This window comes from Saccopteryx bilineata, chromosome 1 (genome assembly GCF_036850765.1).
Source record: "Saccopteryx bilineata isolate mSacBil1 chromosome 1, mSacBil1_pri_phased_curated, whole genome shotgun sequence".
Taxonomy (NCBI): Eukaryota; Metazoa; Chordata; class Mammalia; order Chiroptera; family Emballonuridae; genus Saccopteryx; species Saccopteryx bilineata.
The window spans coordinates 56576828-56591462 of NC_089490.1; the positions used below are offsets into that span (position 1 = coordinate 56576828).

Here is a 14635-nt window from a genome sequence, read left to right on the forward strand (position 1 = left end):
TGCTGTTTTGTTGTCACACAAGAATCATTATACCAGTAAATAATTATGAATTCCTTTTTCACATTATCTTTACATTTTTGATGTCTGATGTTATTAATATATATAAGATCTACAATGTTTTGTGTTATATAAGACAATATTGATGTAGATATTGACAAACAGATGGTATAAACTAACACCATCTGTAAATAAATACAATAAATACAAATGACATACTGTCAATAAATACAATGCAGTACTGTATATGTATTTTCTTTATGGTTTCTTAACATTTTATTTTCTCTAGCTTTATTAATACAGTATATACTACATACAACATACAAAATAGGTATTAATTGACTGGTTTATATACTGCTCAAAAAATTAGGGGTTATTTTATTGCTTCATATTCATTTTTGAAATATCTCCTAATTTTTGTGAGCAGTGTATTATTGGTAAGGTTTTCTGTCAACAGTAGGCTGGGGAGTCAAAAGTTATGTGTGGATTTTAGTTGTGTGGAGAATGAAGGGGTCAACATCTTCCTATGCCCATGTTGTTCAAGGGTCAACTCTTTATTTCTTCGAAGCAGAACAGTTTCTGAGTAAAAGCCCTTATATATAACCATTTAGTGAATCTTGCATAGATCCAAATCTGTCAGTAGACCATTTTGTAGGCTTTTGGCTGTACTACAATTTAACTTTATATTAACACTTTCCAATCAAAATATAATGCCAGCAACATAAGTAATTTTTAAGTTTCTGGTAGCCACTTTTCTGTAAATAGAAACAGGTGAAAATAATTTTAATTATATTTTAGCCCTTTCTAGCTAATTTATTATTATTTCAATATAAAATTGATGTAATATAAAAGTTAGATGTTTTACATTATTTATTGTATTGTCTTCAAAATTCTATGTATTTTATACTTATTGCACATCTTTGTCCAAATGCTACATTTTTTTTTGTATTTTTCTGAAGTGAGAAGCAGGGAGGCAGAGAGACAGAATCCTGCATGTGCTCGACCGGGATACACCCAGCATGCTCACCAGGGGGTGATGCCCTGCCCATCTAGGGTGTTGCTCCATTGCAACTATAGCCATTTATTCTAGCGCCTGAGGCGGAGGCCATGGAGCCATCATCAGTGCCCAGGCCAACTTTGCTCCAGTGGAGCTTTGACTGTGGGAGGGAAGAGAGAGATAGAAATGAGAGGCGGAAGGGTGGAGAAGCAGATGGATGCTTCTCCTCTGTGCCCTGGCTGGTAATCGAACCCAGGACTTCCACATGCCAGGCCTACGCTCTGCCACTGAGCCAACCAGCAAGGGCCAAGTGCTAAATTTTTATCAGAAATACTTGAAATAAAAAAATTTAGTTCCTCTCTCAAATCAGCCACATTTTGTTTTTTTTGTTTTGTTTTGTTTTGTTTTTTAATTTTTCCGAAGTTGGAAATGGGGAGGCAGTCAGACAGACTCCCGCATGTGCCTGACCGGGATCCACCCGGCATGCCCACCCCGGGGGCGATGCTCTGCCCATCTGGGGCGTCGCTGCGCTGCAACCAGGGCCATTCTAGCACCTGAGGCAGAGGCCATAGAGCCATCCTCAGCGCCCGGGCCAACTTTGCTCCAATGGAGCCTTGGCTGCGGGAGGGGAAGAGAGAGACAGAGAGGAAGGAGAAGGGGAGGTGTGGAGAAGCAGATGGGCGCTTCTCCTGTGTGCCCTGGCCGGAAATCGAACCCAGGACTCCTGCACGCCAGGCTGATGCTCTACCACTGAGACAACTGGCCAGGGCCTCAAATCAGCCACATTTTAAGTGCTCAGTATCCACATATTTATAATCTGAACTACTGGTCATTTTCATAAGGATGCACTAGATTTTTGACATGCTCTTCTTGAAATCCAGAATCTTTTTATTTCATCTTCTAGATGCTTTGTTTGTTTGTTTGTTTTTTGTGAGAGAGATAGAGACAGTAAGAGGGACAGATAGGAACAGACAGACAGGAAGAGAGAGAAATGAGAAGCATCAGTTCTTCATTGCGGCATCTTAGTTATTCGTTGACTTTCTCATATGTGCCTTGACCTGGGAGCTACAGCAGAATGAGTGACCCCTTGCTCAAGCCAGTGAGTGACCTTGGGCTTTAAGCCAGCAATCTTTGGGCTCAAGCCCATGACCATGGGATCATGTCTATGATCCCACTCTCAAGCCAGCAACCCCACGCTCAAGCTGGTGAGCCCACACCCAAGCCAGTGACCTCAGGGTTTCAAACCTGGATCCTCTGCATCCCAGTCCGACGCTCTATCCACAGCCCCACTACTTGGTCAGGCTTATCTTCTAGATTCTTAATGCTTATTTTATGACACTGAATAGAATTGTAATGATTTTAACCTAGTACTAGTAGCATACTTAAACACTTGCAAAACACCTAAGGCAAAATCGGTAATTTAAAAGCTTTCAACTTTATGATATTAAAATATTTTTAGCAAATATTAATGAAAACAATGAAATTATATAGGTATGGTGGTGCTATGTTAAAACAAAGATTTAAAAATTTCTAGCATATAAGAATTTATATAGTCACCCCTTTTTTTCAGTTGTTTTTTTGTTTGTTTTCAGCCAAGAAAAATATACTATCAGGGTGATAACATGCAACCTTCCTCATCAACTAATAATCCTAAAACATATTTTGGCCCTTCTCAATATATTTTTCTTCATGTATGAAATAAGAATTACTGACAGTCAATTTAAACATAACCAGGATCATTCTACATAAACTAAAACATGTCTGTTTGACTTCTTACCTGCTTATTTTATATGTGATACTTTATTATAATATTTATTATAATATTCTGTTGTTGGAAATTCATTTTGTTGTTTTTTTCTTTATGCCTTTAGGATATTAGAAATAAAACTAAAATAGGTATTAACTGCTTTTGAAGCTTTGCTTTATTTATTTATTTTCTTTTCCAAGTGAGAAGAGGGGAGATAGACTCCCACCTGTGCCCCAGACAGGATTCACCTGGCAACCCCTGTCTGAAGCCAAGTCTCTTCCCATTTGGGGTCATGCTCGCAACTAAGCTAATTTTAGTGCCTGAGGCAGATGCTCCATGGAGCCATCTTCATGCCTGGGCCAATGTGCTCGAACCAATTGAGCCATGAGTGTGGAAGGAGAAGAGAGAGGAAGAGAGAAATGGGGGAAGGGAAGATGTGGAAAAGCAAGTGGTTGCTTCTCCTGTGTACCCTGACCAAGAATCAAACCCAGGATATCCACATGCCAGGCCGACGCTCTACCACTGAGCCAACTGGCCATGGCCTTCACTTTTTTTTTGAATGATATTAGAATAGGGAAAGGACCTTAGCATTCTCTCAGTAGCATATTTAAATATGTGAATATTTACTGTGTGGAAAACATCTGGAGGCACTTACTGGTAATTAAAGGTAATGTGATGGGAACATCAATTTGCAGTAAATGAAATACAATTAAATAATATACTTTAAAAATAATGGTTTATTAACCTTAGAATATGTTTTTCTTTCTCTCTATCTCTCGTATTCTTTTATGTTCCCAGGGAATGTATCTTTTTCCTACTTTTTACTGAAGCAAATTGGTATTATCTTCACTGAGATATCTGAAAATTGATCATATTTGAAAGCTGAGGGTATTTTCTGTATTTGTTTTGAAAGCGTAAGTGAAAGAATGCTTCTTTAAAGAATTATAAGTCTAATTTTATCTCTGCTCTTACTACATTTTTGTAAAACCAGTGTATTGGATCTTTATATCCAAATGTACAAAATATATAATTTCTTTTTATTTTCAAAATGACATTCTAGTACAAAATAATGAATTTTATAGCTTGAATTCTACTAATATAAAATCTTTTAAAAAGGTCAATACAGAAATAACTTTACAGTAATAAGCTAATTACAATTTTACCATTTAAATAATACTTTTTAAAACTATTAATACAAGATTTTAGATGGTGGTTAACCATTCAAAGAAAAAAAATTGACAAGTTCAGTCTCATAGCCATCTCTAACTTTGTCATTATACTATGAACATTTCTCATAGTCTTACAGATAAAGTGATATGTTATGGTGAAAAGAGCATGAAGATTAAAATCACCTAATTTGAGCTCTTCTGCTAATGAGCTCCTTTCTCTTTTTAAATTTATTGTGTTGATACGGTTTCAAGCATCCCACTCAATATGACACCCTCTACACAGCATAGCTGTTTTTTATTTAATATCCCTGAGCCTCATTTTTTTTTATCTTTTTTTATTTTTAAAGATTTTATTTATTGATTTTAGAGAGAGTGGGGGAGGGGGGAGGGGGAGGCATCAACTCATAGTAGTTGCTTCTCGTATATGCTTTGACCAGAGAAGCCTAGGGTTTTGAACCAGCAACCTCAGCATTCCAGGTTGATGCTTTATCCACTGCACCATGACAAGTGAGGTAGTTTTCTTACCTTTGAAGTAGAGGAAATAGTCTTTATTCAACACTCACGCTGGGTATCCAGAGGTGAAGCAGACCCAGTGTCTGCCCTTCTTGACCCTTTCTTTCTTTGAGACAAACATTAAACAAATTGCACATTTAATTATAGTTATGATGAGTGTATTAAGGAAAATATAGAGTGGTAGGAATGTGGAAAATGGGAGGATTTGATCCTGATTGAGGGCCAAGGAAGGCTTTCTTGAGAAAGGATTATTTGAGGGAAACCCCAGGGGAATCTGGGGTAGGAGTGAGGTGGAAAGAAGAGAACGTCTGATAGAGGAAAGAGCGTTTGCAAAGACTCATGGGTAGATGGGAGCACAGTGTAGACAGTGAGGGGGGATAGAGCTGTTGATGTAGTCAGGAGCCCAGGTCTCAGCCTTTTCACTGTATTAAGGCTTTTTATCTTAGAACGCATGCAAGGGAAAAAGTAAGTGACATAATCATCAGATTTGTGTATTTGAAAAATTACTTTGGCTGCAGTGTGGAGTGTGGATATGCCGTAGTGCAGGTGAGAGGTGGTATAAATGTGCTAACAAGATTTGGGAGTGGAAACAGAGAATTGGATGAATTAGCCATATATTTAGGAGGGAAAATCAGTAATCTGTAGTAATGGATCAGTTAGGGTATTGAGTGATTACTAACATTTATTGAATGTCTGCTATGTGTCAGGTATTATATCAGGTACTTTATATATATATTGTCTTAATGTTCATAGCAGCTTATAAAATGGAGGAATTATTGTCATGTCAGTTATACAAATTAGGAAACCTATGTTTGGAGAAGTTAAATAACTTGCCAAGCTAGTAAGTGGTAGAGCTTTGGCTGACTAATGGTCAACACCGTTAACCACTATATTGAAGGGATGTAAAGGAAGTGTGGAGGGGAGTGGAGAAGGTACCAAGACTCACCTCTAGGTTTCTGTCTTCCTGGCTTGGTAAATGATGGTATGATTCACTGAAGCAAGGAACGTTGGGTGAGGCCCAGCCTTGTGGCAGCAGAGCATTTAGTACATACATATCTTTAGTGATCTTACTCAAATTTGAATTATACTCTGGCACAATTGCCCAATGGAGTTTATATATATATAGAGTGTTTGTTTATTTAAACTAGGCCAGAAAATATGCTTAATCATTGTACACATCCTCTCATAGGGAGGGAACAGTTAACCCAACCCAGCTCTACTGCAGTAGCTGGTTCATTTTTTTTGTTTGTTTGTTTATATGTTGTTTCTTTTCTTGCCCTGTAGATTATGAACTATTCTTTTAATTCCTAGTACTCAACACAGTGTCATACATACTATAGGTTCAGTAACTGTTTGTTGAAAGAATTTAAGAATGATAACAGCAAACACTTAAATAGTACTTTATACTTTCAGACAGAAGTTTCCCACTCATGTGGTCCTGAACAGATGACCTATTAGATTTTATTTATGCTTCTTGAATGTAATTTTTTTAAACCTTACATGTTTTATTCCTTGACTGCAAGAAATTGTTTAGGCAGTAGGAAAATTGTATGATTTAGATATTAAGAAAGTGTTTTCATAAAGTAAATTGACTAAATCGTTAGTCTTTTGAGAATAAGGGTATGGATCTTATAAATTTGTATATACACATATTTTGCCCTCATGAACCTAACTTTATGTTATGCATGTAGAGAAAAATACTAGTGAATGACTTTAATACATTCATTAGAACCATATCCATATTTCCTATTGATTATCATAGACAAAAATCAATTGTAGAAACCATTTTAAGATTTAACTAACTACATAGATTAAGTTGTGCATAGTAATCTAAAATTGATTTCTGTCCAAACGTGGTCATTTCAGATTTTTAATTCCTAATATGTACATTTAGCTACTCAGCCTTTTGTTCTTTTTCATCTCTAGCAGGTATCATCAGTTTCTCTTGAAAATCCTACTGAAGTGTTTGAAGATGGAGAAAATCCGCCAAGTAGTCAGTCGTCAGAGAGCGGGTTCACTGAGTTCATACAGTACCAAGCAGACAGAACTGATGACATTGACAGAGACCTGAGTGAAGCGCCAGGGCCGAGAGCAGCTGCCATCCCAATTGGTAGCACTTCCTCTGAGGCCGAAACGGCTTCCACTGTGGGATCTGAAGAAACCATCATCCAGGCCCCTTCCATAGTCCCTCAGGGGACAGCACCCAGAAGCGGGAAAACAGTCCAAAAGACTGCAATGCAGTGCTGCCTGGAGTATGTCCAGGAGTTTCTCACCAGACTTATCAACCTCTACATTGTTCAGGGTGACTCTTTTTCTCAAACTTTGGCTCCAGAACATCCTGGGGAGCTTAGCCCCGAGCAAGGAGACACTTCAAAATGGGACAGGGATTCCCGTGGAGATATAAAAGAGAGAAACATAAGTAAACAAAAAACTTCAAAAGGGTACCTTTCTGCCTTCCTCGCTGCCTGCCAGCTCTTCCTGGAGTGCTCAAGTTTTCCGGTTTACATCGCTGAGGGGAACCATACCTCAGACTTACATTCTGAAAAGTCAGAGACTGGTAAGGTAGTTTCTGTTTTATTTATATAGAAATGTTTTCTATGGTATGCTTTCTTTTCAGGAGCACTCAAATTTTAAAATCTTTTAGACAGTTAATTTTTTAAAGTGTTATTTTAATTTGTAGATTTTTTTTGAAGATTTTAGTTATTGATTTATTAAAGAGAGGGGAGAGAGAAGGGCGTGGGGGAGGAGCAGGAAGCATTAGTTCATAGTAGTTGCTGCTTCTATGTACCTTGTGCCAGCAAGCCCAAGGTTTTGAACTGAGGACCTCACCATATCAGGTTGACACTTTATCCACTGTGCCACTACAGGTCTGGCTAATTTGTAGGGGTTTTTTTCTTAGCGAGAGAGAAAGAGGGGAGTGATGGGAATGGAGAGAGATGAGAAGCATCACCTTGTAGTTGGGGCACTTTAGGTGTTCATTGTTTGCTTCTCATATGTGCCTTGACCGGGGGGCTCTAGCCAAGGCAGTTATCCCTTGCTCAAGCCAGAGACTTTGGGCTCAGGCCAGTGACCATAGGATCATGTCAGTTATCCCACGATCAAGCTGGTGAGCCTGTTCTCAAGCCAGCAGCCTTGGGGTTTTGAAACTGGGTCCTCAGCATCCCAAGTCAGTACTCTATCCACTGTGCCACCACTGGTCAGGCTAATTTCTACATTTTTAAAAATGAAGTGCTGTCATTATGGAGAGAATAATATGTTGGAAACATTTGTGATTTTGATGTATTTCACAGTTTGTTTGCAAGTGAATAGAAGCTAAGAAAGAAATTAACTTCATCCTTTGAAGGAAATGAACATTTAGATCCACTTTTTTTCCCTCACTGATTTTCTCTATTATGACTAGTATATGTGTTTTACCTTTATTTGAATTTTTATATATGCACACAGTGCAGTGACTATTTTATAATATTTGATTAATATATATTGTAAACACAGGAATGTAGATCATATAACTTGGCATAAAAAAAGTACATATTTTGCCCTGGCCGGTTGGCTCAGCGGTAGAGCGTCGGCCTAGTGTGCGGAGGACCCGGGTTCGATTCCCGGCCAGGGCACACAGGAGAAGCGCCCATTTGCTTCTCCACCCCTCTGCCGCGCTTTCCTCTCTGTCTCTCTCTTCCCCTCCCGCAGCCAAGGCTCCATTGGAGCGAAGATGGCCCGGGCGCTGGGGATGGCTCTGTGGCCTCTGCCTCAGGCGCTGGAGTGGCTCTGGTCGCAACATGGCGATGCCCAGGATGGGCAGAGCATCGCCCCCTGGTGGGCGTGCCGGGTGGATCCCGGTCAGGCGCATGCGGGAGTCTGTCTGACTGTCTCTCCCTGTTTCCAGCTTCAGAAAAATGGGGGGGGGGGGGGGAGTACATATTTTTTTAAAAAGTATGAAATTTTTGTTGATGGTTTATTTTCTCGTCTAAATGAGAAACCGTGGTTTTGTTAACATATCAAGACCTAAAGGTAATAAGTAGAGGAGCTTTTCTTTTTTGTTGTTTGTTTGTTTTTTTTAACTGGGAAATTAGAGTCCGTGTAAAGTTTAGTTAGTGTGATGTGTCTTGGCTTCCGTCTTTTGTTTCAGACTGGGAGCACGTGCAGCCTCCTCTGTGGCTCCAGACTCTGATGAATGCTTGCAACCAAGCAAGTGATTTCAGTGTGCAGAGTGTTGCTATTTCACTAGTCATGGACCTTGTGGGATTGGCTCAGTCTGTGGTCATGGTCACTGGGGAAAACATCAACAGTGTGGAACCTGTACAACCTTTAAGTCCAAACCAGGGAAGAGTAGCTGTGGTTATTAGACCTCCCCTCACTCCAGGCAATCTGAAGTATATAGCTGAGAAGACTGAATTTTTCAAGGTAAATTCTAACTACAAAAATGACTAAGATAATACTTGACCAAGTTTGCATAGCAAAGCTTTTAAAGATGATAATCAAGCTCAATTTAACACCTTAATATCATATTGTATAGAAATAGGAAAACATATTACACTTTATCTGTACAGCTTTGCCCATCTTGTCACTACTTTTATATGGAAAAAGAAAGGAGGACGGGGAAAACAAAAGGCAAGTATTAAGGTACCAAAGCTATGGAGAAGTAATTTCAGCCAAATATAATGAAACTTATTTCCAGATGAAGTGGTTCAGGCACTTTTGCTTTGTACAAGTTAGCTCTCCAAAATTCCTAGGAAAAGCTTTTCTGACTATATTGTTCTTCATTGCTGGTGAATGATGACATTTAAAAAAATCCAGTCTTTGGTTTCTACCACTGTATAAATGATATTCTGTACATAGAAAGAGCATCAAGTCTATTTGGATTTATTACATCTTCAGCAGGTAGATTTTGTATATATAAAAAAGTTTAAAAGTTTAGTATTTTATGTAAATTATTTTTTTCAATTTCTAATCTGATTTCAGGTTTTTGTGTCCCTCTAGATAGTTTGTCCCGCTAGGTTAGAGCTGATTCTGTAATGCTGAGGTGGCGAACCCTGAAGGTGGCTGCATTGTTAGTAATGCTGTCGTTGGTCATCCCGTGCTGTGCTAACACACCTAGCTCTGAAGTATGGGTGACCTATTTTATATGCTTTAAGTAGTTCAAATATTTGGACAATGAATTGCATTTCACTTGGCAACATATAACTGTAAATATTAATGAATTTAATGTAGGATTTATATCCTCTTAAGGATAATGTATTCCAGCATCACTTTACTAAATGTCACTAAAATAGTGAAATGGGGATGGGGACTTATTTTGGCCCTGTAGAAAGTACTTAAATAAATGTCTGATGTTAAAAATAAATATTTTTAAGGGCTATATAAGAAGTTCTAAGGGCCCAAATGACCAGAAAGTGGGTGGATGAAAGGTACACTTTTAAATCTCATCCCAGTGGCATAATGAGTATTAAAGCCCTTTGAGGTCTGGCAATCAGATTGGTATGTAAAAGTAGGGAATGTTTGTTAGTAAGTTTTCATTTATGGTTTCCTTTTTCTATAGCATGTAGCTTTAACTTTGTGGGACCAGCTGGGGGATAGGACACCTCAGCACCACCAAAAGAGTGTGGAACTGTTTTATCAACTACATAACCTGGTCCCTTCTTCCAGCATCTGTGAGGATGTTATAAGTCAGCAGTTAACCCATAAAGATAAGGTAAATTCTTCTCTTCCTGTCCTGTGTTCACTTCCCACTTCTATAATACCTGATGTAAAATAAAGAAAGTCTAGGAAAATGATTGAAGCTAGAATCTGAATAAGAGATAATACAGCTTCATTCAGGGTGATTTTAATATCTTTAAAATAAATGGTCTGTTCTTTTTAGACAAAAGTTCTTTACAAAGGCATCAGTAATATAAAAAAGGTAAACCAAATTCAAATACTGGGCTTATTTCTTGGTTCAGGACAGCAGTTACGGGTAGTAATGATTAAAGTTGAAGCTGATCCAAGTACTTGAGTCATTTAAAGAGGAATCAGTGGCTTAGTTGCAGTACTGATGGATACGTGAATATATGAAATAAAATGTGTTAAGTTACATGTATAAGCTATAAAATGTTAATATGTGAAGTTATATTATTTTCATTATATTACATATCCAAAATAAGAATTTTGTATTCTAATGTTCAGGAAGTGATATATAAGTCAGTTGGAGTAAAGATATCTGATTTATGAATGAGCCTGAGAAAAAGCTCATTCCAGCTTCTTCCGGATTGACCTCTTCCGGGTAACTTAATGAAGTTTGTGGTTGTCCTTCCCTTGCTCTGTAATGTAAATTGAAGACTTTGTTGAATAGCTTTTAGAAGTGTATTTCCCAAATTGAGAAAAAACTCAGTGCTAGTGAGTTTGAATGGGTCATGTTCAAAAGGCACTATGTTAGTAAAGGAAACATTGGGCAGGTGGAGAAGTGGCAAATGAAGGAGTGAGGAAGAATGAAAAGTTTATTTACAGGAAAATGTTAAAGTTCTATTTCAGCTTCAACACATTCTTTCAAAACTTTTCAGATATAAAATATTAAATAAAGCCTTATATTGTAAGTTAATAATTTTTCTTACATTAAGTATAAATTTAGAACAAATTATTTACCCGTTTATTTGTGTAACATTTCATTTGTAAAGAAATACTAAGTTCTGAATAAAGATTCTATATATCTATGTAAAAAGTTAAAATACCTGTTATTACTTACTTTTATTTTTATATGTTTGTATTATTTGATGTACAAACACAGACTTCATAAGAAAAACATATATTTATATTAAGCCCATAGGAAATGCAAGCACTTCTCTGACCTATCTATCACAAGCAATGTAAAGAGCTGCAGTCCTGGTTTAGAGGGATTTTTACTTGAAGGATTCTATAAGAGCTAAAGAAAAAATATAAATATTTTGATAATATCACAATCTCTACTTTATTTACATTAACACATGTTATCTAATGCCAAAGCTGGTCTTTCTAAATAATTTACTTTTTCATTGTTCTAATCCATTGTTTCTTAACAATCTTTTTCAAATAATCCCAAAAGTAGTGTAACATTTTTCTTGTAGAAATAATTTTTAGGTATTTAAATTTTTTAATCTAATAAACCAGCTTTGAAGTGATGATAAATTTATTTGGGATCGATATATAATTTCTGGGAGCAAAAGTAAATCATATAGTATAATAAAATCAATTTTGTCTACTATTTATATTAAAATAAGGGGGAAATGCTACCTATATTCAGGATATCCTGATTACATGCACATTAGCAGCTTTTTCATACAGTAATCTAGTAAACTGATTGTCTAAACTGAATAATTATTTATGAGACAGCATGCAATGAACCTTTAGGTTTAATATTTTGTATATATTTAAGTATTTTCTACGTTTCTATTTCCATGAAGAAATAAAGTTTATTGCAGTGTGTTTTGGAGTATCGTGGACATTGAACATAACACTCTCTTAAATAGCTACTTTGATTTTACTAAAATCACTTAGTATCTTCAAAGGATAATAAAAAAATGAATCTCTCATATTCCTCCTCAGAAAATAAAGATGGAAGCACATGCAAAGTTTACAGTTCTTTGGCATCTAACAAGGGACCTCCATATAAATAAGTCTTCATCTTTTGCACGTTCTTTTGACAGGTTGGTTACATTTTATATTTAAATTTTACAGTCAGATATGTTAATATCTCTTTTCTTGAATTGTCAGTTAGTTTGGCAGGAGTAGGCAATTTTATTTATCTACCAGATTTATTTATCTTCCAGATTGTCCCTTTCTAGCTCTGGAGTACACAGTGCCCCTTCCTTTCATTGGCCAACTATTTATCAAGTCCCTGCAATGTGGGAGGTGCCATTCTAGGTGTCAGGAACACAGCAATGGAGACACAGCTTTCTTGAATCTATGTATATGCACATTTAGTGAGATCACATATAAACTGTAAATTATATAAGAATTTCTCTTGCAATTATGCTCAGTCTTCTGCCTGAACTGGACTTATTAAAATCTAAAGCTAAAACACTGACAGACCCCTTCCATGGATTCAAAGACCCTGTAGTTGCTTGAGATTTAGCCTACTTAGATGATTCGTTCCCCAAATATGAGATTTGCATTGACTTTCAAGGAGATGCCACTTATGGGAAGATTCATATGTTGGCATAAGATAGCCGTTTTACTAGCAGGTTTCATAGAAGTGGCCACAAATCTAACTGTGCTTAAAGCCCAGTTCAGGGTTAGACATGTGCTCTACTGGATGTGTTTCAGTTGATGCTTTTCAGCCCCTGCCGAGGGAGGCCAGCCTTCTGCTCTTTGGAGCGGGGATTTCCAAGGCCTGAGACAAAGACTTTGGGAGCAGAGAAGTGCAGAGGTGCAAAGTTTAAAATGGCCACAGCCACGATATTCTCATCTCCCAAGTTATTCTCAGGCTCCAAGGTCTCCTCATATTTACGTTCCTCTGTTTATACCTCATTCTGATAAAATAACTTCTTCTCAAAACATTTGTACAAAAAGAAAAAGGTCCCTCACTTTTGAGACTATCTGTCCCATATTTATTTTTCTCCTGAATTATTTATTATTATACTCTCTCCCCAAATTCTATTTAAAAGTTTCACTTTCTAAAAGCTTTATATTTATTTTATGTGCACACTTTTGGGGGGGTTTATTACCTTTCTTTTTTTCCTTTTTTGATGGCCCCACGTTGGGCACCAATTGTCGCTGTCCAGCCGCGATGAGTCTGTTACAGGGTCTCGAATGGGAAAGGTATGAAATTGAATAAATGATAGACAAAGACTTAAAGATATATATACATACAGATGGGTTCAGGAGGATGCCATGGTGAACAGTCTCTACTGTTCCTGAGCCGTAAGGTAACTGCTCCCAAAAGTGCATCCGCCTTTATTCATGGAAAAAACGTGGTCCATTCACAATTCAGTTAAGTTTCCAAGGCAACTTAAAGACAACCCCCACCATACTATTCAAATTTAACTTTACACTAATAAGAAACTAGCTTCCAGCCTCTTCCAAAAAACATAAGTAAGACAAATAAAAATCAAATACAGCTCTTTGTTTACTAGGCAGGTGAGGTGGTGTTGGGGCCCAACACCTCTGTCCAAATTGCAAAAATACCGTTTATTTATTCGGTCCCCAACACTTCACCATCTTTAAATGATCTGTTATTGGACCTCTACCACAGACTAGGCCCTAGGCCTAGTTATTTTATCAATACCATCTCCAATTCAACAACCACATTTGCTAATCATACAAGTGAGGCAGTAAAGGCCCAGAGACGTGGTCAGTTACCCAAGACCACACATGAGGTAAAGTGGGTGCCCAGATTTGAATCTTGAGTATTCTGATTCCAAACCATTCCTTCATGCCTTTCATAGAAAGTCTTTCCTTGAATTAGGCTCGTAGTTTTAATTCACAAAGAAAATGGGAGCAGAGGAACATGGACCAGCATAGAGGTGACATTGACTTGCATTGCAGGGGGTTCAGTATTTGGTGACAGGACTATGTTGCTAAAACAAGATTAATTTCTTAAGCTTTTTATCTATTCTTTACTAATTATCTTATAAGAATAATGTATGCTTGTGAAATTTTAAGAAATGTTAAGTACTTGCAAAAAAGGAAAAAAGACTTCTTATTGTATCTACTGAGACTGTAGGGATTAAAATTAAAATGCTGTGGTCAAAAGTTATCCTGAAGTATGATTAGTTTAAAGTAGTTAATTCAAAATAAGAAACACAACTTATAATAATGTTAATTTTAGAAAAATTAGAGTGTCACAAGTAAAATAGTTATTTTGTTCTTTGTGTTTATTGTAGGTCACTGTTCATCATGTTAGATAGCCTTAACAGTCTCGACGGTTCTACCAGCTCTGTGGGACAAGCCTGGCTGAACCAAGTCCTACAAAGACATGATATTGCAAGACTTTTGGAACCATTGCTATTGCTCCTGCTTCATCCGAAAACTCAGAGGGTTTCAGTGCAGCGTGTACAAGCAGAATGTTACTGGAATAAAGCACCTTGTTACCCTGCAGAAGAGAGTGACAAGCATTTCATGGAAAATTTTGCATGCAACAATGGTGAATATCCCATGGAAGTAGAACAGCTTTATTTAGAATAAAGTTATTAAAATAAAGTGACAGGTGAACACGACAGTGATTGACAAGAGAATTTAATGTGAGATTTTCTCCATGGGCTTATT

General features: G+C 37.2%; 1 protein-coding gene across 10 annotated transcripts in view; it reads left to right on the forward strand.

The window, feature by feature from the left end:
* The window catches only part of DOP1A (DOP1 leucine zipper like protein A), a 128875-nt gene that overhangs the window by 73538 nt on the left and 40702 nt on the right, over nucleotides 1–14635 (forward strand). For 9 of the 10 annotated variants that reach the window (XM_066254111.1, XM_066254076.1, XM_066254086.1 and 6 more), the window contains 5 exons: nucleotides 6350–6980; nucleotides 8550–8824; nucleotides 9960–10112; nucleotides 11975–12075; nucleotides 14254–14513. In XM_066254111.1, the coding sequence (XP_066110208.1) occupies nucleotides 6350–6980; nucleotides 8550–8824; nucleotides 9960–10112; nucleotides 11975–12075; nucleotides 14254–14513 (1420 nt within the window). The remainder of the gene's footprint in view (nucleotides 1–6349; nucleotides 6981–8549; nucleotides 8825–9959; nucleotides 10113–11974; nucleotides 12076–14253; nucleotides 14514–14635) is intronic. The other variant, XM_066254083.1, reaches the window with a different exon arrangement.